The 27,366-nt window shown below is 35.8% G+C and overlaps 1 protein-coding gene across 4 annotated transcripts in view; it reads left to right on the forward strand.

Annotated features, from left to right (window-relative positions):
* Positions 1-3,151: 3,151 nt before the first annotated feature.
* The window catches only part of LOC139687421 (G patch domain-containing protein 2), a 38,963-nt gene continuing 14,748 nt past the window's right edge, over positions 3,152-27,366 (forward strand). The window contains exons 1-9 of one of the 4 annotated variants that reach the window (XM_071584549.1): positions 3,152-3,201; positions 7,459-7,795; positions 8,680-8,768; positions 8,849-9,006; positions 16,675-16,833; positions 20,215-20,370; positions 21,475-21,551; positions 24,144-24,346; positions 26,778-26,864. In XM_071584549.1, coding sequence (XP_071440650.1) covers positions 7,600-7,795; positions 8,680-8,768; positions 8,849-9,006; positions 16,675-16,833; positions 20,215-20,370; positions 21,475-21,551; positions 24,144-24,346; positions 26,778-26,864 — 1,125 coding nt within the window. In that variant the 5' untranslated portion in view covers positions 3,152-3,201; positions 7,459-7,599. Of the gene's footprint in view, positions 3,202-3,585; positions 3,606-7,458; positions 7,796-8,679; positions 8,769-8,848; positions 9,007-16,674; positions 16,834-20,214; positions 20,371-21,474; positions 21,552-24,143; positions 24,347-26,777; positions 26,865-27,366 lie in introns of those variants that run through there. The other 3 variants (XM_071584551.1, XM_071584550.1, XM_071584552.1) reach the window with 3 other exon arrangements.

Genomic DNA, 27,366 nt, shown 5'->3' on the forward strand with positions numbered 1-27,366 from the left:
TACCTTAATATTTGTCTCTGGTTTTAATGATATGGACACCAGTTATAAAAATTAAAGTATAGTAGAGGAATTTAAATTGACGCCTTTATTGGGAACATATTTTATGTCATGAAAATACAAATACCTAATTTTCCTCCTTTTCTATTCGACACCTCATTGTATTTGCACATTACAGAAATACGCAGTCCCTGCGGTACTCATTTCCGGTTTAAATGCACTCACGGGGGGCTTTATTTAGTACTGATGTCATCAATGCTCAACAACAAGTGTTCCATTTCCTCCAATGAGAGAACAGAAAGGAAACGTTGTTGCCAAACCACGTTTCAAACAAGATTTATAACAAATGATTCTTAGATAGAGGCATTTATCTCCGAGTTAGTTTGTCACAAATATGTATGTGTAATTAAAATATTATAAATTGCCTTTTGATCTATTTCCATTATTTTATCACATGCTCTAATAATCAGCTCGATAGTGTAGAACAAAATAAACAATTGGCATTGACGTGGAAAGCTATTAAAATATACGCTACGCTAAACTAAACTCTACAGTTACATGACGTTGGCCCACGACAATTCCAACCAAAGACCAGAATTAGATGCATATGATATTTAATGTCAGCGTAGCCCTGAGGTGAAGTAACGAAAGTATTGTCAGCTCAAAGTATATTCCATGTAATATATATCAATATAATATTAAAATATTTGTTAGTGTCTTTTCTGTTATTGTTCAACTCCATGTGACAAAATTTCAAATAATTTCCAATCGCTGGGTATTCTTTTGCATATTTGTAATTTATTTTATAGTTACTAAACAAGTTTGATTACTATCCTGAGACCACTTAATGCGTGTTCAGAAAATTAAGACAATATTTCCTTAATTTAACGTTCGAGCGTCATGAGTGAAAATTTCAAACGAATGGAATTATTCCGCTAAGCACTACTTTCTGTACTTCAGGAATGGTTAGAATTCGCAGGCGAAAATTACTTAACACATTTCACTTGACTAAATGAACTATTGTCTTAACGGTAATTTCAAAAGGGTAGATCAAGTCACACTAACAAAATAATCTCATTATAAGAATGACAAATACATACTTTCCTATTTCAATCATTGGCACTGAATTGCAGTATCCCCCCGTTACTATGATTTACGTTATTATATCAAAGCTATGAATTTCATGAATTGACCAATAAATACACTTTTCGGATAAGCAAACCAGTCGTTACTGAAAAATTGATATTTCTAATGAACTCGTAAAACAGCCACAAGAAATGCCTTTGTTTATGAAACGATATGTTGTTAACAGGGAATCATAAAAGAGCCTTATTTGTTTGAGAAAACGGCATTTAAAAGAGCGAAAGAGAGCGGTTTAAAGTTTCGCAATGACACAGTCGATTAGGCAAGAGAGAGACAGAAAATGAAGACTGGCAAATCAGCGAAATAATCCTACATGGGCCATTCCCAACCTAAAGAACACAGGGTACTCAGTTTGCATTAGGTTGGGAGAAACGTCATACCAGACAACTCGCTGATTGCCAATTCTTTCTTCTATCTATAGCTCTTTTTGCCCCTATCTGGAAAACTAGTGACTGCAATAATGCGAAGCGGAAACACACGAGATTTAAACATCAATGGCTTTAAATTTTCTTCAAATGAGGTTTTATCAGGATCTGTCTTAACTGCATGTTGTGACTCTTTCATAAATAATATTACTTTTATATGGCTGTTAGTTTGATGCCCAAATTCGGTCATGGCTACGTTGTACCACTCTCTTCGAGAAGAATATTTCGGTCTACGATCAGAACGTATTGACAATACGTTCGATCAGCTTTCCTGTGACTGAAAATCAGTGTCAGTCAATGTGAAAGTTCTTGTAATTTGATATGCACCACATAAATCCAAGGCATGTCTCTAAATCTTAATGAAGCATCTTGGTGTTCCCCCTTTGCAACTATGGCACCTACCGTCCAATATCATGTCCGGAAAGTGTACAAAAATTTTGATCTGACAGTTTGCTAAGAAAACCCAAATTGTGACCCGAGGTTTTTTAGTAGTTAGAACATAGAGTTTTTCCTAATGGAGAATTCTTTTGTCGATTTTGTACTTTCACATTTTTTTCTTCTCGTTGTTAACCCATTTCATTTTTTTTAGGCATAGTGTACATAATTACTCTAATATTTCTGCCTAGAAATTGTTTGTACTTAATTTAATAAAATCAAGTTGGTTCACCAATCAGTCAGTGGCCAAAGCCATGATTTTAAAGGATTAGATTACATTAAAAACAGACGTATTCTTCCTAAAATATTTTCACAGCTGATGAGGTGTTGAAAAATAAGAAGTCCGAAAAGTATGGGATTTATAAATTAAAAAATAGTTAGATACGGTTTAAATTTCGGTATCGAACGCATTTTAACACTACAAATATATTTTATAATGACAAGAATCAACATTAACTCAAATAGAGCATTCTAATTCAATGATATCAGCTGTAGATCAAAGTATTGCGGTAAGTAGATCAAATGTTAACCAGCAGTAAAGAAGCAATATTGATATGCCAAGGAGATAAAATTAACGTTCAGTTCAACTTAACATTTAGTGTCAGACAACATGGGTCGAGGCAGAATGAACAACAAGAACTATGTTTATTACGACAAAGAGGAATGGTTGCAATCAGCAATATTTTGACTAGGCATACAACATTCTGGGTTATAAAAATATTTTTATTTTACCACACTTATCCATTATAACATGATGATAGTATATGCCCCGAATAATAAAACCAAGATAGTTATTTTCATTTGGAATATGTTACTAAATAACAATTTCCTATGTTAAGGCTAATTGGTTATCATCGATGTCAACCCCGATAGCTATTACAACAGAAGTACGTTGTTAAATCATACAAAATATCAACAAATGGAATTTAGTAATACTTATTTTTGATAACATTTAGTTGACAAAACTAATGTTCCACTGACAGCAAAATGCGCTTACTTACGAGGAATTTGTTATTTAATATGCTTGAAAAAAGGTTTGGCAACAGTGGTCAATTTTTGCGCTCTGTCATTGGAGGAGAGCGAATAAGTTAGTGGAAAATTGATGACATCAATCCCAACCTAAAGCCAACAGAGTAGAGCTTGAGCAACCTCCTTCCGCAGCTGCTTGCGGGTTGTTCCGGGGGCTGTTAAAGATTTTGGGGTGAGTTGTTGTGGTATTGACCTACTATGGCATACTTCATATTTATTGTCTTTAGTGAAAGAAAGTGATGTGTTTGGTTAAAATTGGTGCTGTGATTACGATTTTTATTCTTATCTTAGTGTGAAATGAAAATAGGTTAACCATTGATTGATATTTAATGCTTCCTTGGGCGAACCGTATGAACTATATTTCTTGGAGTAAATTATCCCGAGATATTTTTGTTGTTCGAGTATATTGGTGGTTGATGAACATATCTTTCTGACTGAAATTCCGTGTGGGCCTTACCTAAGTTGGAAATCATTTGGAACTCGTACAGCGAGAAAGTTTTTGCAATTCTACGTGTTTAATACTCAGTAAACTGTCGTAAGGGTGTGTGGCGGCCTATTGGCATTATTCAGTAATAAGTAAGTTATAGTTCTAAGGGCAGAGGTTAATCCTTTAATTCAAAAAGCGGGAGTGGTTAAGTCTGATTTTGTATTGATTATGTATCGTGCGAGCGAGAATTGAGTTCTTGAATTAACCAGTGCTGATATTTTTTTTAAGTAATCTACCGGTTAAGGTAGGTTTTTGGACTGACACAACTACCAAACAAATATTTTATTACTCCTAACAAAACAAAAAATCAATCATCCTACTCTATATCAGGTCCCTCTTCATCTCTGAATACTTCCTTCCTCCCTTCATCCCGTCCAACAACCCTATCCTGTTCCTTCCCTTTCCTCTTTTGCCCAACATTCTACCCTCTATCACAGTCTTCAACATCCCACTGCCGGTCAACACCCCCTTCATCCACTTTTCCTGCCTCCATAGGATTGCTCCCAACAAACCCCTCTCTTCGCCCACCATACCAAGTACTTCCTCATTTGTTTTCTTCTCTGTCCATTTCACCTTCTCCATTCTTCTCCACACCCACATTTCAAAAGCCTCCAATCTACGTCTATCCTCCTGCTTCAATGACCACGTTTCCGCTCCGTACATAGCTACGCTCCATATCAAAGTTTTTACGAGTCTTTTCTTAACATCCTTACTCAAAGTCCCTGTCATCAACTCCCTCCTCCTTGTGAAAGCCTCTTTGCCTAGCGCAATTCTTCTCCTTACGTCCCTACTACTTTGACCGTGTTGGTCCAAAACACTACCGAGATACGTAAACTGTTCTACCTGCTCTAGCTTTTGCCCTCCTATTTTAATGTTAAGCTTGGCCTTTTTCTTTCTAGAAAATCGCATAACCTTTGTTTTATTAATATTGATTCTCATCCCATACCTGTCGCACTGAATTTCCAATTCACTAAGCAATGCTTGCAGCCCCTTGCCTGACTGACAAACTAAAGCTTGGTCATCAGCAAACCTAACTGATTTTACGACTTCCCCGCCCACTTTCATTCCTACCTCGAGTTCTTCCCATGCCTCTTTGATCATTTCTTCTGCGTACAGGTTGAACAGCAACGGTGATAATGGGCAACCCTGCCTTACACCCCTTCCTAACACTGCCCATCCTGACTCCCCGTTTCCCACCCTCACCTGGGCAGTCTGAGACATGTACAGATTGCGGATTAGCCTCCTTTCCCTCCAATCTATTCCTATTTTCTGCAATATACTCATTAGTTTTTCCCAATTTACTCTATCAAACGCTTTTTCGAAATCTACGAAACAGGCAAATACCTCCTGGTTGTGTTCTATATTCCTCTCGATTAATAATCTCATTACTGCAATGGCATCACGCGTACCTCTCCCCTTCCTAAACCCAAACTGATCATCCCCTAAGTAATCATTTGCCCTACTCTCTATCCTTTTGTTTATGATCCTGAGAACAACCTTAGCTGCGTGGGATATCAAACTAATTGTCCTATAGTCCTCACATGACGTGGCCTTTACCTTTTTCGGAATAGGAACTAAAACTGATCTCACAAAGTCTTCCGGCCAGATTCCCTCCTCATAAATACTACGGATCAGCCCATATAGCCTCTTCCTCCCACATTTTCCCAAGCATTTCAAAAGTTCCACGGGAATGTTATCTACCCCCACGGCCTTATTTAGTTTCATCTCCCTTAATGCCCTTTCTATCTCATTGTCTAGTATGCCTGGACCTAAGCTATCTTCCTCTACGTCATGTTCCTTTTCAATGTCTAACTTTGTTGGTCTAAGCTCTTTACTATACAGGTCTTCTACATATTCCTTCCATCTCTCTTGGATCTTTCCTGCGTCAACTATTACCTTACCGGCCTTATCTCTAACTGCTATCGTTGATCTCCCTTTCTTACTTCCCGATAAAGATTTAACTATGCTGTAAAGCGCACCGATTTCCCCCTTCCTCTGCAGACTTTCCATATTCTCGCACTGCGTCTTCCACCATGCTTCCTTTGCTTTATTTGTTGCCCGCCTCAATTTATTGTTCAATTCTTTGTACTTCATTTTGCCTAATTCTGTATTTATATTCTTCCATTTTCGCCGCTCATCCATTTTTGTAATCATCTCATCCGTGATCCATGGTTTACGAGTCCTTTTAGCGTTAACGGTTCCAATAGTGTCTTTTGCCGCTTTAGACAACCCTTTTTTGATACATTCCCATTTTTCTTCAATAGTACTTAGCTCTTTACCGTCCTCCATGATTTTCTCTACCGCCTGTTTGTATTCCTTTCTTTTCAACCCATTTAATGCTTCTACATTCCATTTTCTAACTCGCCGCCCCTGCCTTATCTTTTTAAAACGTACGCAACATTTCATAACAACTAAATTGTGGTCTGAGTCCGCATCCGCTCCCGGGAAGCTGTGGGAATTTATCACACTGTTCCTAAACCTGTGTCTAACCAGGATATAATCTAGCTGATATCTTCCCGAGTCACCTGGCATTTTCCATGTATACCTGCGTCTTTTGTGGTGTCTGAACCAAGTGTTGGTGATAACTAACCCCTGTCTCCTGCAGAACTCAACTGCTTTCTCCCCGCGGTCATTCCTCGTGCCTAAACCGTAGTCCCCCACCTCATCACCATCTCTTCCTTCGCCTACTGTCGCATTCCAATCCCCCATCACTATCAAATGTTTCCCTGCAGGAACACATGCAATCATGTCCTCTAACTGATCGTATATCCTATCGACCTCTTCTTCCTTATGGTTGCTCGGTGGCATGTATACCTGGATAATAACTAAGTTCGTCAGTTCTGCTTTTATCTCCACTAGTAGTATTCTATCCGTTACCTGCTCTATGTTGACTACGCTTCTTCCTACCTCTTCATTTAATACTATGGCGACCCCTCGTTGGCTCTCGTCCCCACCGCTGTATATTATTCTATACTTATCACTCCAGTAATCCCCGCTATCTTTCCATCTCACCTCGCATAGACCTAAAATATCTATATTTCCCCTTTCCATCTCTCGCTTAACATTCTCCAATTTCCCCGTCCTCATCATTGTCCTAACATTCCACGTTCCTATTCTAACTAATTTGGTCTTCTTCTCCTGCGTCTTCTGTCCTGCTGCTGCTGGTTTTCCCTTGCAAGGGTTTCGTGGGATGACGACCGCGGAAGCCTTGCCTCCCCCGCTGCCGGGCACGACACACGGCCGATTGGGCCGAGCCCCGTGGTTGCCAGGACTCAAAATATCTCTATTGTCCATCACATTGTTCTTGGGAATGATAATTGAGGTGGTTTCCCGTTGCCTTCCTCAATAGTGTTTTTAACGTGACACCATCACTTACTGGCCGCCCCACTGGGGTCAGACGCCATTGCAGCCGCCTCACTGAGGAACAGACGCTGCGTGGACTACCTTTCGTCTGGCTCCTAACCTTCGACCTATCTGGCATGGGTGACCCTACCAGGAGCAATTTTTATTACTCCCGCCAGTACAGCTCTAGGGGTCATCGGAACGCACAAGCCCTTCCACCACGTCAAGGTTGTAGTCCGGGGAGGGAGTGCTGATATACATCTCTTATTTTACCTTTGTAATAAAATCAAGCAATTTAATGGGTTGCCCAAATAATTCCATCAGTGGCACTTTGTTGTAATTCGGTTGTTCTTTAATGGTCTTTAAGTTTTGCTTATCTTCGTATCTCTCATGGCCCCGATCATAATTCCTCCAGCGTACGAGTCACCTTTGTCACGCTTACTAGTTTGCCGTAGTAATTTTTAACAATTCTTGCTGGTTCTCTCTGAATTCGTACAATATATTTAATGATATTTTCTTCCGTGAATCCCAAATACATGCCGCTTATTTCAAATTTGGCCTAACTAATTTGAAGTAACACTTCTTTTATTCCTCTTGCAGGTTATTGAAGCTCTTATTGTGGACGAGAAATAATTTGTTATAAAAGAATATCTGTGTTGACACTGCAAAAATCATCAAAAGGTTCAGTCACAGGATGCCTGGCGAATACTTCGAACTAAACTATGCATCGAAGAGGAATTAATGAATTGTGTATTAACAAGCGGAGTAGTTCCAATGGATAGAGGAATCCGTTTGTTAAAGGCAGTGGATCTGCGCCAAAAAATGGAAGCGTTGGTGGTGGATTTAACCCATGCGCTTGAAGAAACAGCTAGGTCCTCGATCTCAAACCGTCGACGATGGGGCCTACGGAGAAGGACGAGGTCGACCGGAAATCTCAGTAAGAAAAGTAAACTGCCTCTCATTCCCCATGTAATTCAAGGGTTTCCCATCTCCATTAATGTGCATTGTTTAAGTTGCTATACCCATGAAAAAATCTGATAATTTTAGGCACGCTTCTTAATTGTGAAAAGTATATTTTTTCATTTTGGTTCGATAGAATCTTTGCAGGAATACAAAAAATTTTAGTGTTTATATATGTGGTTGACTACAAAGTATTTGTGGAACGGTTACATTATCTATGGTATTATTACATCAAACTGGCAATCCTTCTATTTTGTGGACCAATTTTAAGTTTTGGATGAAAGAATTTGCAATAAACGACGCCATGCAAACGTACCTACTCATTTTACAGTTGAAATACTAATAGTAAACTGCTTCACTATATGCAAAACACTGTGTGAATTCAGCCATAAGATTCCTCTGAAAGCACGAGCTTGTATGTTGCAGTAGAATATGCCATACTTATAAGTTATCACTGGATAGAAGAATTCTATCTTGTCTCATTCTGCCCATCTCTGACCTGTTGGTTGAGTGTTAGAGATAGTAAGATTGAGTAATTTGGAAAGGTGTACTGGAATGGTTCTAGGAAGAGAATCAGGGTGAAATTTGCTTTCATGACACATTGTGCCTGTCAAGTTAATCCATCGTAATTAGTGGATTTGCCTATCAGATGATTATGATAATGAGTAGGAATTTCACCCAAAAATGTATTTTAGAAAGTTTGAAAAGTTGATGTTGCTATTTTATTAGTTAAAATAAATTTACGTATTTTTTTATACTGGTATTTTCCAGGATGTTAAGAAAAATGTGTAGCTCATTAGTCTGTGCCTTGATTTGTATAAAATATTTTTTAATGTAGTATTTTCATTTTAATATTTTTAGCAATGGCATTCAGAGGACAGAGTGATGATTCAAGCAGCAGCATAGGCGACTTTATGTCACGGGATAAGGGTGTATCAAGTTTTCACCAGGTTGGTCACATTATTTTTTTAAATTGTTTCTTCAGTCATCAAAATGTGTCGTCTAATTGAAAATTGAAATGTTTTATTAGAGTGACTCTGATGAAATGAGTCCAAGCCCTGATGTGCAGCATCGTCTTGCACCTTTGAGCCTACAGCCAAGGAAATCAACCAACTCAGCCCATGGGAACTTTGTGGAATCTGATTCATTCAATGAAAATTTCTCTCCAATTCGTCCCAATACAAAAAGGTAAGACTTTTCTGTTTGGTGGCTATGGGTATAGACTGAATTTTAGAACACTCATAGTGTAGTTTATAGCATATATGGTTTTCCTTCTAATCTAAGTAAATGGTCATCAAGATATCAATCCTTGCTTTATCAAGATTCTTATGATATTTAAAATGTTAAGTGAATTTATCAAAAGCCATTCATGAGTCGATTTATAATGAAAATCAAATTATGACTTTAATTCAAATGCATGGTTCTCCTCTATGCAACTGTAAATGAGAGCATCATATGTACTGCACAGTTTTATTTCTCTCAGCGAGTGATGACAGGGTAATCACTGGGGGGAAAACTATGTGCATTTGAAAGGCTGCAAACCCCTCTCATTGGGCTATATCCTTGACATTATGGAAGGTCCTCTTGCATGGTGGCCCCTAGGGCTGTGCAATTGTAGCCCTAGGGGTCATTAGGACATACCATTACGTGGAGGTTGGACCCCAATGATGAATGAAGGTATGTGACATCCAGTCGAACCAGCATCTGTTCCTGAAAGAGGTGCATCTGAACTCATTGGGTTAGCTGCTTGAGTATTAGTAATAATGTAAATTAATGAGCTAAGTGAAATCTTTTCCAAAAATTCATTAAATGACCGACTACATTTTTGAATCATTAACCAAAAGTTCAAAATTTATTACAGTTACTAAATGGCAATGGGAAGAATAAAGAGTTCACTAGTAAAGAAGTGAATTGAGTAAAAGCTGGATGTATTTGTTTATTACACAATGTAAAATAGGCATTTAATAAGAATAAATTGGGTAAATAAATGAATGTGAGCAGAAGATAGGAGTAGAATGGAGGGATAAGCGACTTATCCACAACCTGTAGATCTCAGGATTCAGGAATGTGTGGTATGTGGAGGGTCAGAATGGACAGTCATAATTATAGGAATAAGACGGGGATGGCATCAATGACATGTTCTTTTCTAGATATATATACAAATAGACATCATGGTAAAAGAGACTTGGGAAAGGTGGGAGGCAAGAGTGAAAGTAGGTGAGGAATCCTTAAAATCAGAATTGCAATTGATTAAGCAATAGTTACCCTGTTAGCTGAGGGATTGGAATCACTGCTGAGCACATTAGGAAATCGGTGTGTTAGGTATAGGGTCAGTGAAAAAAAGCAAACATTATTAGATTTTCTAGAAAGAGAAAGGCCTAGTTAAACATTAAAATAATAGGTTTAAAATAGAGCAGATGAATAGTTGACGTATCTTGGGAGTGTTTTGGGTCAAGATGGTCAAAGTAGTGGAGATATAAGAAGAAGAATTGCACGAGGGGAAGAAGCTTTCACAAGGCAGAGAGAGAGTTGCTGGTGGATGTTGAGGAAGGATCTTAAGAATAAACTAGTTAAATCTTTGATAAAATGTATGTGTTTAGGCTTAGAATGGTGTCTTTTGAGAGGTGGGCTCAAGAAAATTGGAAAAAGTAAAGTGGCCAGAAAGGAAAAAAAAGGAGGTAGTAGGGGGGGTTGTTGTGTGAAATCCAAAGGAGGCAGGAAAGATCGATGCAGAGCATTCTTATTGGCAATGAGATATTGTAGCTTGTGATAGATAGGAGAATGTTAGGCAAGTGAGGAAGGGGTAGGGATAGAAATATTCAATAGAAATAGAAATTATTAATTTAATTTCTAATGAATTCCTTTACTCTTAATTCACTGCGAATAACCTAAATTTGTGATTAGTCTCAACAACACATTAATTAGCTCATTACCATGTCTGTACTCTATATCAATTATTTAAATGCAAATGAAGCAAAGTATTCATAAAGTAATACTTCTTTCAAAAGGTAATTCATTCTTCGTTCTCAGGATACAATGCTACAAGAGGTCAATTGCACATGATGTAAGGCATGTCAAAAATGAGAACTTATAGGCTACATGGAAATATCTAAAACTACGACAAACTCCATAGAAATATTTAAAACCTAGTGACAGGTTGTGCTACTGAGTAGAATAGAATGTCTACTTTTGCAGGTATTCCCTAAGTTTCACTTTAAAATTGTCAAGACTTTCAATTTCTTGCAATTATTGTGATAAAAATAATTAAAAAGTTAAAATAAAACTAGCATTGAAAAATAGGATGGTTCTATGGCTGCAAGTTTGGACTTCTCAGGTTTTTATTTAATAAATATCATTTTTCCTTCAGAAAATTGGACTAGTTTTTTTATAAGCCTTAGTAGTATTGATGCAAATCTTGGGCAACTCTGTTCTTTGGTATGCTAATATATAACAGCCTCAAAATAATAAAGCTGACCTAACTTACACATGTTGCTGAAATATTTATTATAGCTGTTTTCTGTGTGACAACATGATATGGTTAATGGCAATTGAAATCTGCTACATTATATTGAATGTAACAGTATACTGAGGACAAATAAATCCGACCAAATAACAGCTGTTGACAAATGAGAATAATCATGTCATAGTGAATGATTTCATTCTTTGATCGTAATGGTGGAAATTAATTATTAACAATTTAGTGATATGACTTAAGACGATGCATTTTATTATCATGTTAAGATTATTCCACGATGAATGTATAGTGCTAGATAACTTTTATCGAAGCTTAATACCTAGGTGATGTCTCTTTCTGTAAATGATTTCTATCCAACCCGAATTGTGGTAAAAATTACAAAGACAAATTTCATGGTAAAATATTATTAAAGAAAATGCCAAGGGAAATTAACAATCACAATTTAAAAAATTGAATTATTTTTAGACGGCACCTGTGAAAGAATTATTGTAATATTTCAGGTTGTGCTTTTTGTTAGGTGAGGAAAGTAAGTGTATTTTTTGTACAGTTGCTTAGGCTGTGTCCATCCAAAACACCAGTAGACTACCAAAGTAATACTTACATTTATATGGACTTTCTGCATTTCATCATTGGCATATAATGTATTAGGCTGCAGAGAAGTATGGGAAAGGGAAGGAGATGTTTTGTAAATGTTTATTTTACTTCCCTTGCCCAGTGAGTTTGAGACCAAAGGACTGTTCTTACTTTTTTCATATTCCATTCTTCCATTTTCTGTGTTAACATCAAAATTTGGAGTGAATAACTTGATTTTATTCCTCTTCTTTTTCAGGCAAGTCACACTATATAGTTATATTGTACTCTTGAACCAAACTTGTGAAATCCCAAAGCTTCACTTTGTCTTCAATGTTCAAAGTTGTGTATTTTCTTAGTATGCTACACTTTTTAGATGCCATTTTTTCACCATTTTCCTGACGGAAGAACTCAAAATAATTAGGTATGTGCTTCAGAAGTCATCAAATGGGAAAAAATGGTCATGTATTGGAAACAAATAGGTTGCGACTATGCAATGAGTGGCATTTGTTAAATAATTAAATTATTTACTTCATGTAGCACTGATAATTTATGATTTACAGTGCATCAGAAAAATGATGAATTATTTATATATGCTTTTCATCCATGCACAGAGAAACTCGAGCAAAAAACATTAATTTGGGAAAATTACTACAGACCCCATAGGAAACCATCTATACCTCATAAGCAAGGTTTTGCTGTAGTTTTATTAATTATAACTTGGTTCAGCTACCCCTAAGGTAGTAGCAAAATCTCTCTTGTTTCTCCTTTTTCATCTTTCTCCTGGGAAGTAAATGAGAGCCTAATATGTGTGAAACATATTCTTTCCAAAGAAACTGCGGGAGATGCCGCGACAGTAACTTTTAACGGAGTCATCCGCTAATGTGCATTTCAATGCAACAATTTCAGAGTGTAAAAATCATTCGCCTTGGCTGGGATCCCAGTCAAGGCGAATGATTTTTACACTCTGAAATTGTTGCATTGAAACATATTCTTAACTCCATCCGCATCTTTGTAAGAAACATTGCATCAAATGAGAATTGCCGGTGGTCAGTACAGGATATATCTTTAGTAAAAAATGAATGGTTGAGCAACATAAGAGATATTTGGGAAAGTTAATAGTCAATATTATGTGACTGATAAATGAAAAAGAAAAACTTTGTTCCAATCCACCACTTTATTTCAGGTACGACTAGTTTCGACGCTACGGCGTCATCCTCTGGTACCTCTGACGCTGTAGCGTCAAAACTAGTCGTACCTGAAATAAAGTGGTGGATTGGAACAAAGTTTTTCTTTTTCATTTATTAAAATGAACTTCCACAAAGTTGAGGCTGAAACTATTGAGATTATTATGTGACTGATTGTTGAATACCTGATTATTCATTATCTTCATTACTATTTACAAGAACTTCTTATTAAACTCCCTAAATTCACTATCGTCTTCATGTACACTTCCATCTTTGATAAATACTTGTCAACCTGGTAACATCTCCATGATTAGGTAGTCTGCATCAGATTGAAGTAACGAAGTACTACCTCCAGTTCCTTTTTGTTATGCCTTATTCCATAACCAATCATATTCAATTGTTCTGAAATTCAATCATGTAATGAAGTACCGTATTTTCCGATCGATAACTCGCATCCAGAACTTGTAGTTATCATGAATTTGTAAAGATACCGCGTGCCCAGGGCTTCATAGTTATCTTGAACGTATATAGATGCCGCGCCTCTGTATATGTATATATAGATATGTGCGTAAATATTATTGATGTGCATAAAAATTATATATATTGTGTTTAAAAATATGTCTCTATCCATACACTAATAAAAGGTAATAGCCAATGAGTACTTGTAATCATAATTGTCTGTGGCTATATCTACCGTAAGTATACAGAAGATTAGAGCCAAGTGACTGAAATGAATTCCAAACAACAGAAGGATCAAAAAATAAACATTATTTACAAGCCAACACAATATGCCGCCTTATTGCTTCTTCACTATGATTCACGAGACATAGGTTTGCGTGCCCTTTTATTTGCCATATAAATTAACTTTCAGCAAATCAAGTATAAAAAAATAAGAGAATGAATGAATTAGAATTTTCCTGTTTTGTTTGTTTTACTTCGCTTTGTTAGTATCGGTGCTGATCTAGACACCCTCCAAGTTCTATGAAAGTGCCGCCTACATAGTGATTGTGTCAAACCTGAATTTAGTTCAGCTTTAATAATTTACAATTTTCTCAATATAAATTACCCATGGAGAAGAAAATCATACATAGCAATGTTTAAGCTAGAAGTCATCAATTTCTTGAAAGAAAAAGGAAATCGCGAGGCTACCAGGATTTATCCATTAATAAATCTTTTAAATGAAAGTTACGTTCTGGTTGTGAAATGTGGATGATGTCTGGTATGAAAGACTATACAGAATCAGGAAGGATTAAAAGAGTGTCTTTATCGTGTCTTTAAAAATAAGGATCCTTGAAAGTTGGCAGGGTGTCAGAGGGAGTTGTATAAAAAATTGATTTGAAAAATCTTTACGCAATATTTTAAAGTGCCTGAAGCCTGAAGAGATAATAAATGCACTTAATTCATTTAATTGTGATTCAGGGGACGAATGTCTTGGATTCAAGTGATCTACCTATTCTATCATATACGTATGTGTAAGTAATACGACATACTCTACATATTACTATGTATTGGAATAAAGAAGTACTACTTATCAGAATAAATAGATATTATGTCTAAGCATAGACATTATGTCTCTTCTTTTTCTCATGGGTTTATGAGATGAAATAACTGTAGAAGTAACAGATCTGTATAAAATAAAGTGCAATTAGAAAGGCATGCTCCCAGACTAATTTATTTTTGCGAGACTTCTTTAAATTATTGTGTATATAGGTATGTAAATGTTTGGATTTTTTCAATTTTTATTACATAATGTTCATCGTCATTTTTTTGATCATTTTTGATGGATAATGTGCACGTGATCGACGGGAAAATACGTAGTTATGCACAAACACTGAAATAGGAAGGTGTAATTACCCTTTGCAATAGGGGATTGAGATGGTGCAGTGGCTATCATACTGGCTTCCCACCCATAAGGCCAGGGTTCAAATCCTGGCAGTGTTAAATACTTTTCAGTGGTATCTCGATCCCTACTTTAGATACTTTGTGGAGAGCACTTTGAGTTAGTACGCTGTTTGTCGGATTAGGTATTAAACTGCAGACCCCTTGGAGCTTGTCTTTGATGGTGGTGAATCAACATATTTCCATTCTTTGGACTATTATTTCATCTGTGGTCACAAACAGCTGCAGAAAATCTTGTTAGTTACTATTAAAACGGGTTAATTGTTGTTCAGAAGTTTCCATTCTGATGTATTTGTGATCCTGAATCAAGAGTTGCGACATCCATCTAGCAGATAATTTTCTCATATCCAATTCCACTGTTAGCTGATTTCTTGAACTTTCACTCTGCTGTTCTCCATGACCATTTTATGCACTTGCAAAAATTTCTGGGGTAGTGGCACATTTTGGCCGATCATTACGCAGATCATCATATAAGCTTTCCCGAACAAACTTAAACTTATTTGTACCCTTGGCAATTGTTGAATATGAAGAAGCAGAGTCGCCCAGAGTTTTATGAATATTTGCATGGATTTCCTTTGCTTTCGTACTTTACAAAGTACACTGCTTCAATTTCAATTTTTTCCATCTTGTCAAATCACTACACGGGAACAATAGAAGTGTCCATAACGCAGATCTCTGATGCGTTACGTGTTTTCTCTTAAAGGATTTTCTATTACTGCACGGGAAGCTTGTGCTAGCACTGACTTCTGGTGGTATTTATGAGAACCTGTCAAACTACCCTCGTAGTAACACTATCCTAAAGGAAAAACTAAATTTTCATGAATAAACACAGGCAAGCATACTTCTATGGAATGCGTAGTGAATTAATATATCTAAAGAGCCTATCAAAATAAACTGACCTAAACTATCTAAAACTATCACAATAAACCTTTAATCTAAGAGAATAATTCAGCAAAGTTAAATGGAAGGAGCAATATCTGTAGGGCTAAACAAAATCTAAATGAAATCCAAGATACTTTTCAAATTCCTCCTCCCATGTGAATGCTTTACAGTGTTGCCAAATATTGCATACCCTGCCAAAAACCTAGACCCAGAATAACTTAGTCCCAGGTGCTTTGTCCCTTATAGCGGGCTATGAATATCAAGCTCTAGTCCGGCATTAAATCTCTCTTAAATCACGACAAGGAAAAACGCCCATCTCTGGTTCAACAAAGCATATATGAATATGGCAATGTGGGCCGTATTTTTGTTCAGTATCTTTCTAAATTGTATACTTGGAGTAGAATGTACTACCTTAATTTGTCCTTTTCTTAACATCAGAAGGAAAATATATGTTTCTATGGAATTTTTATTGATAGAACACTATTTCAGAATGATATGACAAGATCAGATGCAAAAATATAATAGATTTGGCTCACACATGAAGGGTAGGGTAGAGTTCAAACAGTCATCTTTATGTCAGTAGCCAATGGGCAGAGTGGTAGAAGATTGTAAAGGAGGGTTCGGAATTGGTCAAAATAATTTAAGGTGGAGAAAGGAACTTCCTGATCAATATTTTTTATGTTACCATGCATGTAGAGCCATGCACTGTAGTAATATTTAATCATTTCTTTCAGTAGCAGTTAAAATTGGAATGATTGATTTGATCAATTTTTTGCTGTAGATAGCTCATTGGCAATTCTCACGAAGCAAATTACTACCTATTTCAATAAATTTCCCTTACAGGGGTTACCCTTCTGTGTATTTCAGGAAGCGGAAGTTTAAACGCATGGCCGTGGATCCTGATCCAAACAATCCTTCGACATCTGATGGTATCTCAATAATGCCATTGTTAACGGTTAAAAAGAAGCGTTTCTTCAAGTTGGCTGGAAACAGTGAATACAGGTCAGAATAGTTTTGTCAAAGCCATATTTTGGGTTAAATGGAAGAAGGGACCATTTGGTCTCAATTTCGCCCAAATAAAGACCACTATCTATCTATCAATCTATCTATTTTAATTGAATGTTATTTTTTTTAAATCGTACTCCATGCTGAAATAGAATCATGATGAGAATGGTCAAGTGGAATAGGTTGGAATGGGTTCCAACTAAAAATCTCCACCTGTAAGTGGACTACTGTTGACAGAACTATCTACAAGGAGAAAGTTTACGTAAAGAGAATACTTTGAAAATGAGTTATTTGAAATGCCCTGTATTTATAGTTTACATGCATAATCACATAATACAAAATCCAAATCCATAATACAAAATACTTACATATACTGTCTTGGAGTGCTTCAAAGTGTAAAATGGTTTCGGTAGCCTTCAGGCTTGTGCAGCATTATTTTATCATGTTAAGGGTGGGTGAACTTTGAATTAAATTGTGGCAGGATTGGGAAAATGCTAGATTTTTGAACTTAAGGCATTAATAATGTTCGTATTCTTTTTCTGATTTATTTAAATAGGTCATCGTAGGTCTTCTAATTTTAGTAATTTCATTGTTTATTGCAATTTTGAGGAATGCTGAGAGAGTTTCATGACTTTTTGAGTACTGTATTCTGATCATTCTGGAGTCAAAAATTAAAATAAATTAATATCCCCTTCCACTGTTAATATGTCTATATTTGGTTTTATTTGTTGAAGGCAATGCTTTCTTAGATGTTCCATTTTAATTTAACTTGCGTGGTTGGAAATGATATCCCCCTTCATTTACACAGGTCTATTATCATGTTTATTTTTTAATGATGTATGTGTATTGTTTTACCAATGTCGACATTGGATCTGGATTAAGAATTTAATTTTATCGAATAACATTAATTTCATTTTTGAAATGTTCATTTTAGTGGTAAAACCGAAATTGGAGTCTTGATCTCAGAAATGATATAGACCTGTGTTATTAATGTTGTATGTGGGTTGTGCAAAATGTCCAGAGGAAAATATAGAAAAACAAATCAGTTTTTTTTTCAGGAAAATCTCGTTTTTGTTTGTTACATTTCTCCAAAATTTTTAAAATGTCCAAAAAATAATATTTCGGAAGGTGCTCAAAACAGGTGTCTGTGTTAGTGATGACGACCTTGTTCAATGTGAATTGTTTTCCACCAATCCATTTCTTCAAGTTTGGAAATAAAAAAGTCATTGGGGGTCAGATCTAATGAATATGTAGCAATAATTTGAACTTAAATTCTAAAATTTTCCCAAATATGTGTAGGTCTGCACCCATTTTGATGGAAGAAATTTTTTTCTTTGCCTAATGAGCACTTTTTTAAATTTTATTTGCTCATCTGGTGCAATGAAGACACATAATACTCTTCATTTATCGTTAGTCCATGTTGCAAGTGTTCGAAGGACATGAATCCTTGTGCATCCTAAAAGACTGTGGCCATCACCTTGTCGACCAATATTATATTTTTCAATTTTCTTTGGAGACAGATTGCGTTTAGAAATCTACTGTTTCAACGGTTCCTTTGTCTCTGAATTGTAGTGGTGCATCCATGTTTCTTCGACAGTCATAAATGTGTGGATGCAGAAACGTGTCAGGATTGCAATACAAAAGGGCCATTCCACTCTCCAATTTGACCACATGATTGCGTATATTCTATACTGAGAGCAAATGGGGTATCCATCTTGCCGAAATATTTTTCACACCCAATTATTTGTGAAAAATAGAAAAAACTGTACCTTGTGATATCCCTGTGGCCTCAACCATATCGCAAACTTAACATGTAATTCGTTGATCATTCAAATCCATATTATGAATTTTGTCAACCACTTTGAAGAAAGTCACTTCCGCTGGATGTCCCAAACAATGTTCATCATTGGTGGATATACAGATACATTTCTACTCATTTACCCAATGTAAACAATTGCAAATGCAGTAGTAGATGTGCCATAAACTTCGTCAATTTAGCTTTGATCTCTTTCATTGTGAAGCCTTTTCAATAGAAGTGTTTCACCTCCCAAAACTAATTTTTTTATTTTTCTAAATTAAAAAAAAATTGTTTCAATCAGCTGTAATAGTTGAACCACATGATAGATATAGCTGAAACTTTAACAGCAGTATAGTGAGAGTAGTGTACTAAAAGTGAAAGTTTTCTGATACTCCAAGTCCCATCTCTGGATTTATTTAAGAACTTATTGAATAACCCACATAAATTATGGATTTGTCATTAACTTGAATAGATTTGTGTGAATATCTTTTATTCTAAGCTTTTTGCCGTGGTTTTATGAACAATTTGTTTGTTGACCAGGGATTTACAAGTCCACAAAGAAGAATTATTTGATTCTCATTCTTTTGTGAAATGGTTGTGAATGTTAAAGTTGGCAAAACCAAAACATTCAAAAGTACATGTTCAGTGGATTTACCAAAACGGGCTGGGGTTTTTTTTTCACACATAAGCAGGGAACAACTCTGCCTGGCTCTTGAATGATCAGTTAGCTATGATGATATTAACTATACATGTAAAGACTGTTGGTAGGAATTGTCACCCATGAGATGCCTAATTATAGTAATATCATAAGTTAGAGAAATAATTTCTCCCTTAAATAAGAGTTCCTTCCTACATCCAAATATGTTGACATTATTCGAAGGTGATCTTCCTATGTACTGTTTTTAATGGTCCCTGAGAAGTACATACAGGGTGCGGCAACATAGCTTCCTTTTTTGAAAGCGTTTTGCATTTGAAAAAGGAAGTTATGTTACCGAACACAGTATTATGTATTGTTATTATTATGAGGGTAAACTCTTAAATTACATGAAGATCCCATTAAAGTCATTACGAAAGTTTATTCGGATATTTATACAAAAACAACTATTGTTGCATCGCTCATTTTGGAAAATGTGATGTCTATTACATGAAATTCATGCAAAATCCTGACATTAACTTGAGTACCATTTAATCTTAAGTTAAATGCCCTCATTTAATTTCCTGTAATCAGTTCCATTAACTTAAGAGTTTGAAAATGGAATGTTGTCATGTGAAGATGGTAGCCTATAGTTGTACTACATGTTATTCATGACTACGCATTAGGTGTAAATCTATACGTCATATTATTCTGATATAATATATGTTTGCCGGTCAAAGTTGAGCACAGCTCCTTGGAGAGCAAATTTCTATATATTTGAGAATGGTGAGGTAAAACAAGCTGCTGTCTAATGGAATCTCACTTGTATTCAGTATGTTTCATGGTTCATTTGAGTACCTTTGTGACCTAAGTCACAACGTTATCTTTAGCTATCACCTTTATTCCTCTTTTTCCTCATTTCTAAATTTATGATTGTTGTGTTCAGGTACAATACCATCTTATGTGGTAAAAGAAAGAGGAGTATGAGAGAGAGAAGTATGGACTGTGAGCACAGTGAGGGAAGTAGGTCAAAGTCTTCTCGCATCTTGGCATTCCACAAAATGAGTCTAACTGAGGACTTCAGTCACCTGGATGGGAAATGGTATGTGTTAAGCTGGCTGGATTTTTGCTATACTATGCTAGCTATGTTTATAGAGTTAAATTTAAGGATTAAATGCCGTTTAAAGAAAGGCTTGCATGTGTTTGATCTATGATTGTGAAAAATATAATGGAGGTAGCCTCCTCTTGATATTTTCTACTTCATCCATGTAAGACTCATCTGGAAAGAAGGCCAGTTGAGAAAGTGAGAGATGGTATTTGAATATTTACAAGGAATGTTGTTGTGAATACAAGTTACCATTAGGCATTGGAATCAATTAAGAATTATATTTTATTTATTTTATGATTTAATTTTTTATAGTATAATACGAGTTAATTTTTTAATTTATTTGTGTTAAACTTTCAGCTGCAAAATTATTTTTAAAGCGAAGACAGTTTTTGCTCTCTCTCTCTATTCTGTGAGTAGTGAGGGAGTATTTATGGCAAAAGTTTACTTTTTGTATCTCTGTAGAATCCACATTTTTCATGGATTAATAATTTTTTATGATTTGTGTATCATTAAAATGTATTTTAATGTCAATAGTTCCATTTTTATTGAGTAGTTGTTTTCCTATATTCACGGCTATCACGAAAGAAGCTGACATACATTTACGTAAAACTGTTAAGTGAGATTTTGTGTCTTAGTAAGAATTAATGGTGAAAGAGAATTAACTTTTTACATGTTTTCATAGGCAATGTGCCTTATTGTTGAATCAAAATGGATTAAGTCATTTATTTTTTTAAAATATTTATAAGGTAATGTGATACCTGGACCAATCTTGTGGCGTAATTCAGTAAGACAAAAAGTGTGTATCTGTCAGAGTCTTTCCTCAAAAATATTTTTGTAAGGTTGTTATGTGATCTAATGGACACCTTCCCTCATGGCGTGATAAGCCAACTTATTATTTCCTACCATCATTTAGCTTTGAAAAACTTTAAAGCCTTATGATTGAGCAACTGTGTTTATTTCTGTTACATACTTTTCTTTATATAAATATCTGGGCTTGTGACTGTGCTAAAAATTAAATGCTGGCTAGTTCTTGAATTAATAGCTGCAATGGTATATAAAGTTATTGGTTTTTGTTTTAATAATATCTTGTTGTTGCAGTGAAATGATGAGTAGCAGCAGCTTAAGCAGTTCGGAGAGCGATACAGGAATCTATACGAATGATGAAGGAAGGGAAGGTGAGTGTCAATCAATTTATGTGAATGGAGTAGGCCCATTCAATCTTAGTTTCAACATAACGGTAATTAATCTTTACTTCTATTTTTCTCAATATGATGAATTAAACAAAAGTAAACTTCGTTTCACATTCTACCCCTTAACAGTATGTAAATGGTTATCCACAGCAATTGAAGTGAAGACATAATTGGAAATGAAGAATAATTAGAGTAGCACTGATTATCCAACATCCAGTTATGCTTTGGGTTGATTATCCATTGGTCATTTACAGAGACATCCTCTCTCCTCATATATGCTCCAATTCCATACCCTCTCACCCCAATTCCCCAATTATATTGAATCCCCTGGTAAATTTTTCCATTGGCATTTTTTTTTCATTCTACACTGAAATAATTACTCCCAGAAATAATGTTCATGTAATTAGGATGGATCTTCAAAAACATCTTTCCATTTTAGTTGGCCCCTTGTGAGTTACTTGTATGCTTCTTTAACTGATTCTTTTTTGTTGATTCTTTCAAAAAATATTAAAGAAAAGAGTTTTGAGTGAGTGCCTAATTCATCTATAGCAATTGTTTGGAAAATAGGAATTGGTTTTCAGTATCTAATCACCTGTTAATGCATGATGGCATAGTTTTAGAAGTAATCTATACCATATGTTTGGTGGTGGGTAAAGTCATTGACCTTAGCTATAGAACAGGAAGAGGAGTTAGTGCCTAATTTTCCTATGAAATTGAAGACAATATTTCCTGAATTGTCATTAAGTGATCATGTTGGGGGATTAGGAAGGTGCGGTGGCTAGCATACTGGCTTCCCACCTATAGGGCTCATGTTCAAATCTGGAGAATGCAGACATTTTTCAGTGGTATGCCAATCCCTACTTGAGGTGCTTAGTGGGGAGCACTTTGAATGAGTACATCATCTGTTGGATGGGATTTTAAACTGCGGACCCCTCAGTGCCTTTTGATCAGAGTGGCCTAATTCCGATGCTGAGTCTCTCCACCCTTCCTCCCTTCCCATCCATCCCTATTGGCACAAATGACCTCACCTGTCGGTCGCCTCCCCATAAGCTACTACTACTAGCGATCATGTTGTAGTGCAATAATACTTGTATAAAAGACACCTATGCTGAATATTTGGGATCAGAGAATTTCAGTAAACTTGATTTGTCACTTGTGTTGGTAGGTATTCTAGAGATAATATTGGCTGGGACAATAATTAACGTTTACCTGTTAAGGCCATCTCAAGTAGATCACGTGCCGTTGTCCATGAAAGCTGGAGAATTACTTCTCTTGCCGTACTATGCTTTACACTTAATTTTTTTTCCTGAAATTTTCTGACCTGCTTTTGGGGGAACAAGGGAAGGCACTGACCATTAACATCAGAACACTATAGCATGCCAAGACTTTACCATAGTATGGGATTTCTGTGGGGTTATTTTTACTGATTTATGTGCCAATAAGTTATGTATGATTATTAATACACTTTCGCAGGCCATATATTAAAATAGCCAGTTATTAAACACACTTTCTGCAGGCCATATGTTAAAATATATGGAAAGAATTTTGTGACTCATTATAATGTGTGCTTCTTCATAGTAATTAAATGAAACATTCTCCGCTTAGTTTTTGTAGTCCACTTGATGCTGATTCTTACAATGAATAATCTCCAGATGAGTTCCTCTGATAAGCCCATTCTATTTGGGTCTTTCTTAACAATTTACTCAATCATTTGTGTGTGGTAGAAGAACATCCATGTGCACTACTTTTCCCAAAAAATTTGCTGTCATTATCTTTTGATTTGACTGTTAAATTTAAGTCATGGGATAATAGAGACGCCATGGGATACCAGAAAATATTTAAAAACTAGTGTTTAAATCTCTAGTTATTCTTTGTGATAAATGATCAAGGATTATAGAGGGCAAGATACAGTTCATCTGTGGCTAAAGGCCACGGTCTCATTCTGAAAACTTAATAATGCTATTAGCAGACATTGTCCCTGTTGAAAGAAATGAGAGAAAATGTAGGGAATTTTTTTCAGAGGCTAAGCATGTTTCTCATGTTCAACATGTGTATTTCAATACTCATAAATGAAACCCTGGGGAAAACATACATGAAACCCCTTGCATTTTGCCCTGAGGAATATTCCTTTGTTGTAATCAGTTAGGCCCATATTGCCTATTAGGCCTACATTTTTATGGGTTATGAAAAGAAACTTTGAAATTTAATTTGTGTAAGGTGTCAGGAGTGGTGTTATATTTGGTTTTATTGGTCTGGAAAAACACTAGCAGTTAAAGTGAGATCATCCCATTAATAGTGATGATTTTGTTGAGGACTTCATATTTAATATAATCCCATGTGTGTATGACTGCTTTTATTTTGATGTTGAATGACAGCTTATACCACATGATCTCTTTATCATATGTCATCAATCTTCGAGATTGGTTAGCTTCCATGTTTCATATCCTTTTTGTTTTATGTATTTGTGCGGGTAACATCCATTATAAATTTTCCTATTCTTCTAATTCTGATGTCATACTTCAATAATAGTACGAGATTGATAGAAATATCGAATTATGCTTTTGTTTTTTTTTTCAGGGGATGATGAGCAAAGTGATTGGTTTTGTGAACCTGGAGCAGCATATGGTATTCCTGGTGTAAAGACTTGGTGGGAAATGGGTGGTGATGGCAGCAGTGGTGGAGGAATGGAGGGCGGAGGGGTTTGTAAGACCCATCATGCTGGAATGCCAGAAGATGAGGACACAGATTGGGATGATCAAGAAGAAGCTGCAACTTTCAAGGTGATTTAATGCAAAGGTTTCTGAAGCCATTGCTTGCTTTGTTGATGTTACTGAACCTTGCCTGTCCGCTGAACCTCCTGTTATACCGGATGCAGCAGCATAATTTGCTGATTCAAATTGGGAGCTAGGAAGTGAGGTTTGATCCCTAGAGGGTGCAGATAGTTTCATATGATTGGGTGGGTCAGGAAGTTTCCCTTTTACTAAAGCACCAAGAATGCATTTGGTGAAGGAACAGCATGCATTTGCCATGGAGGCTTACTTTTCTGACGGTCACTCAATTGTTGCCATGAAGCTAGCATTCTGTGGGAACTTTAGTATTACCGCCTGAGCTAGTGTACCTGGCTAGCAATTGATTTTTACATTAGTAAACACATTCAGGGCAAATGGTTGGGTGGAAAAGAGAAGATCAGGGGTAGGATAGCCAACGAGGTCAGCCCAAAACGTCATTGTAGTAAGGCAGTCTTTTTTGAAATCTCCTCAGTGCTCTGCAAGCAAGCACGAAGCTTCCCATGGAATTAATGATCATTCTGTGAGGCAAATTCTTTATGATGGGCTCCACTTTCATCCTTATATGTTGGCTGTGGTGCAGAAATGCACTGTACATGATTTTACTGCTCAGCAAAATGCATGTTAAATATTCCTTGAAACTTTTCCTGATGATGCAATTGTTCTTTAGTGATGGGGTTCATTTTCATCTTGCTGGTTGCATGATCCATGCACTACAGTTGTGATATCAATCCCAGATCATTTCATGAGAGGCCCATTCATTGTGAATGTGTAACTTAGGTGTGCACTGTCGAGTGTAGGGATTATTGGTCCCTTTTTTTTCCAGAGAATTAGGTTGCCATTACAGTGAATTGTGATCGCTATGTCAATACGATAGAAGATTTTTTCTGCTAAATCTTGATGAAATGGATGTTGGGAATGTGTGGTTTCAGCAGGACGGAGCCACGGCACACATGGCATGAACCACAATGAGGGTTTTGTGGGAACACTTTCCCGGGATGCTGATATCTTTGAGTGACGATCTTGTGGCCAGTGCGCTCACCCGATTTAATCCCTTGCAACTTTTTTTATGGGATTATATCAAATCCTTGTACGGCAATTGTCCATGGGCCCTTGCTCAACTGAAGGACAATATTCTCGAAGCAATAAGTAGCACAACCATCACTACTGAAATTTCAACAAAAAACTGTTGTAGAATAATGAGAAAAATAAGTACAATGATTCTATAGTATCTTCTGTACAAGATATCTTGTATTATTGATCCTCAAATCAGCAAGTTATGCTGCCGCACCCTATATTTTTCCTTTAGAGTTCTCGTCTGTACTAGTATCTTCAAGACTCGTTCAGTATTCCATGTAATCACATTCTTTAGCCTTGCCATGAAATATGTTTTGGATAATTTGTGCACGGCATAATTTGGTACTTTGTCTAGATTTAATGTTATCAAATTCTGACTCGATTGAATCCACAGCAGATGTTAATGAGCATTTTATTCATGCATAAAATGAATGACAAAGAAAGTTGGCAATGATTAATTCAATAATTCGGGAAAACATTTTATAAATGTATCTTTAAATTTCAATTAATCAGTCGCCTACAATATTAGTCTGTGACTCAAGTCTGGTGCTAACCCTTGCATATTGTGTATCATTATGATCCCTACACAGTAACCTTAACTAGATTAAATATAAGAGACCATGTACTTTGAGCTCACTGATATCATATATTTACATTTTCTTAATGGATAGAAGAGATGGCATTCAGGAAAATGCTGTTGTGTTGTAAAAATGGAATCCAAATTAAAAATAAATAAGTTCTTTTTCCCTTTGATTATTAAATAATACCATTTAGCCACTTGACTTAATTTTATTGAGAAAGGAAGTGGACGTGAGCAACAATAGTGTTGTATGAGTCTAAGCCATACTTTTTAACCATTATTCTTTCACTAATCTTTGCCAAGTTGTCACTAGTAGACCTTGATTCAAAATAATCTAGATGCAAATAAAAGTAACACACCCATATTTTCCACGTATTAGTAATTGGCTGATCTGCCATGTCATTTCTAAAACATGCCCGTTCCTGAATAAATTGTATTTTTGTTTACTTGAAGAGCTGAAAAGATTTTAAGACAGTCAAAATTAATCTATGTAATGGATCCACATTGCATATACTGTAGTGGTTAGGATCTATAATGCTGAAAAAATAAATAAATTGACCAACAAAGTTTATCTCAGGTACATTTTCATTTGCATATTGCAGACAAATTTAATTAATGCATGAGTATTGCAATTTTGAGTGTTGAAAATTTAAAGTTGAATACACCTAATTGAAAACATCTGAAAATTGTCATTATTGATCATACAATTTTAAGTGCTCAAACAATTTAATATTTCCCTGTCATTTATAAATGCATGCTGTCTTTCAGGCGATAGTAGCCGGAAGCTTTGAACATCTTTCAAAAGAAGCAATAATGATGTACCGGAATGGAGTTAAGCGTATTGCCAATGGAATGGTAAGTCTGATTTAAGTTTTATCAATTGCAGTAGAATGAATGGTAAAGGTCAGCAATGCAGCATTTATATTTCTTGTAAAAATTGTCTTAGAAGAAGGAAAATATTTAAATCATGGTGTATGGACTCAAGTGAAATTCTTTCAGAAGTCGCATCCATGTTTATGTTTTTAAAATGAAGCCTTTGAAAAAATCAGGTAGAGACTTGACTCAATTTTGTTATTAATTTAGTTTTGTTTCAAAGCAACTCTATTCAAAATTTCAATGATAATGCTTTATTATTCAAGATGGTCAAAAGATATGTAACTTGTCAGTATTAGACTATTTACATAGGCCAAAGGAAAAAAAAATACAAGAAATAGGAAAAGCAAAAAAGATACAAGGAGAAACAATATTACAGATTGAGAAAGTAAAAGATTCACATTTTTGTGATCTTGGTGTACATTTTGATACCAAACTTACCATTGTCCTCTACATCAAAAGAGTTTGTCCAAACTTTTTCCCA

Source organism: Hetaerina americana, unplaced genomic scaffold (genome assembly GCF_022747635.1).
Source record: "Hetaerina americana unplaced genomic scaffold, ioHetAmer1.1.p SCAF_2, whole genome shotgun sequence".
Lineage (NCBI taxonomy): Eukaryota > Metazoa > Arthropoda > Insecta > Odonata > Calopterygidae > Hetaerina > Hetaerina americana.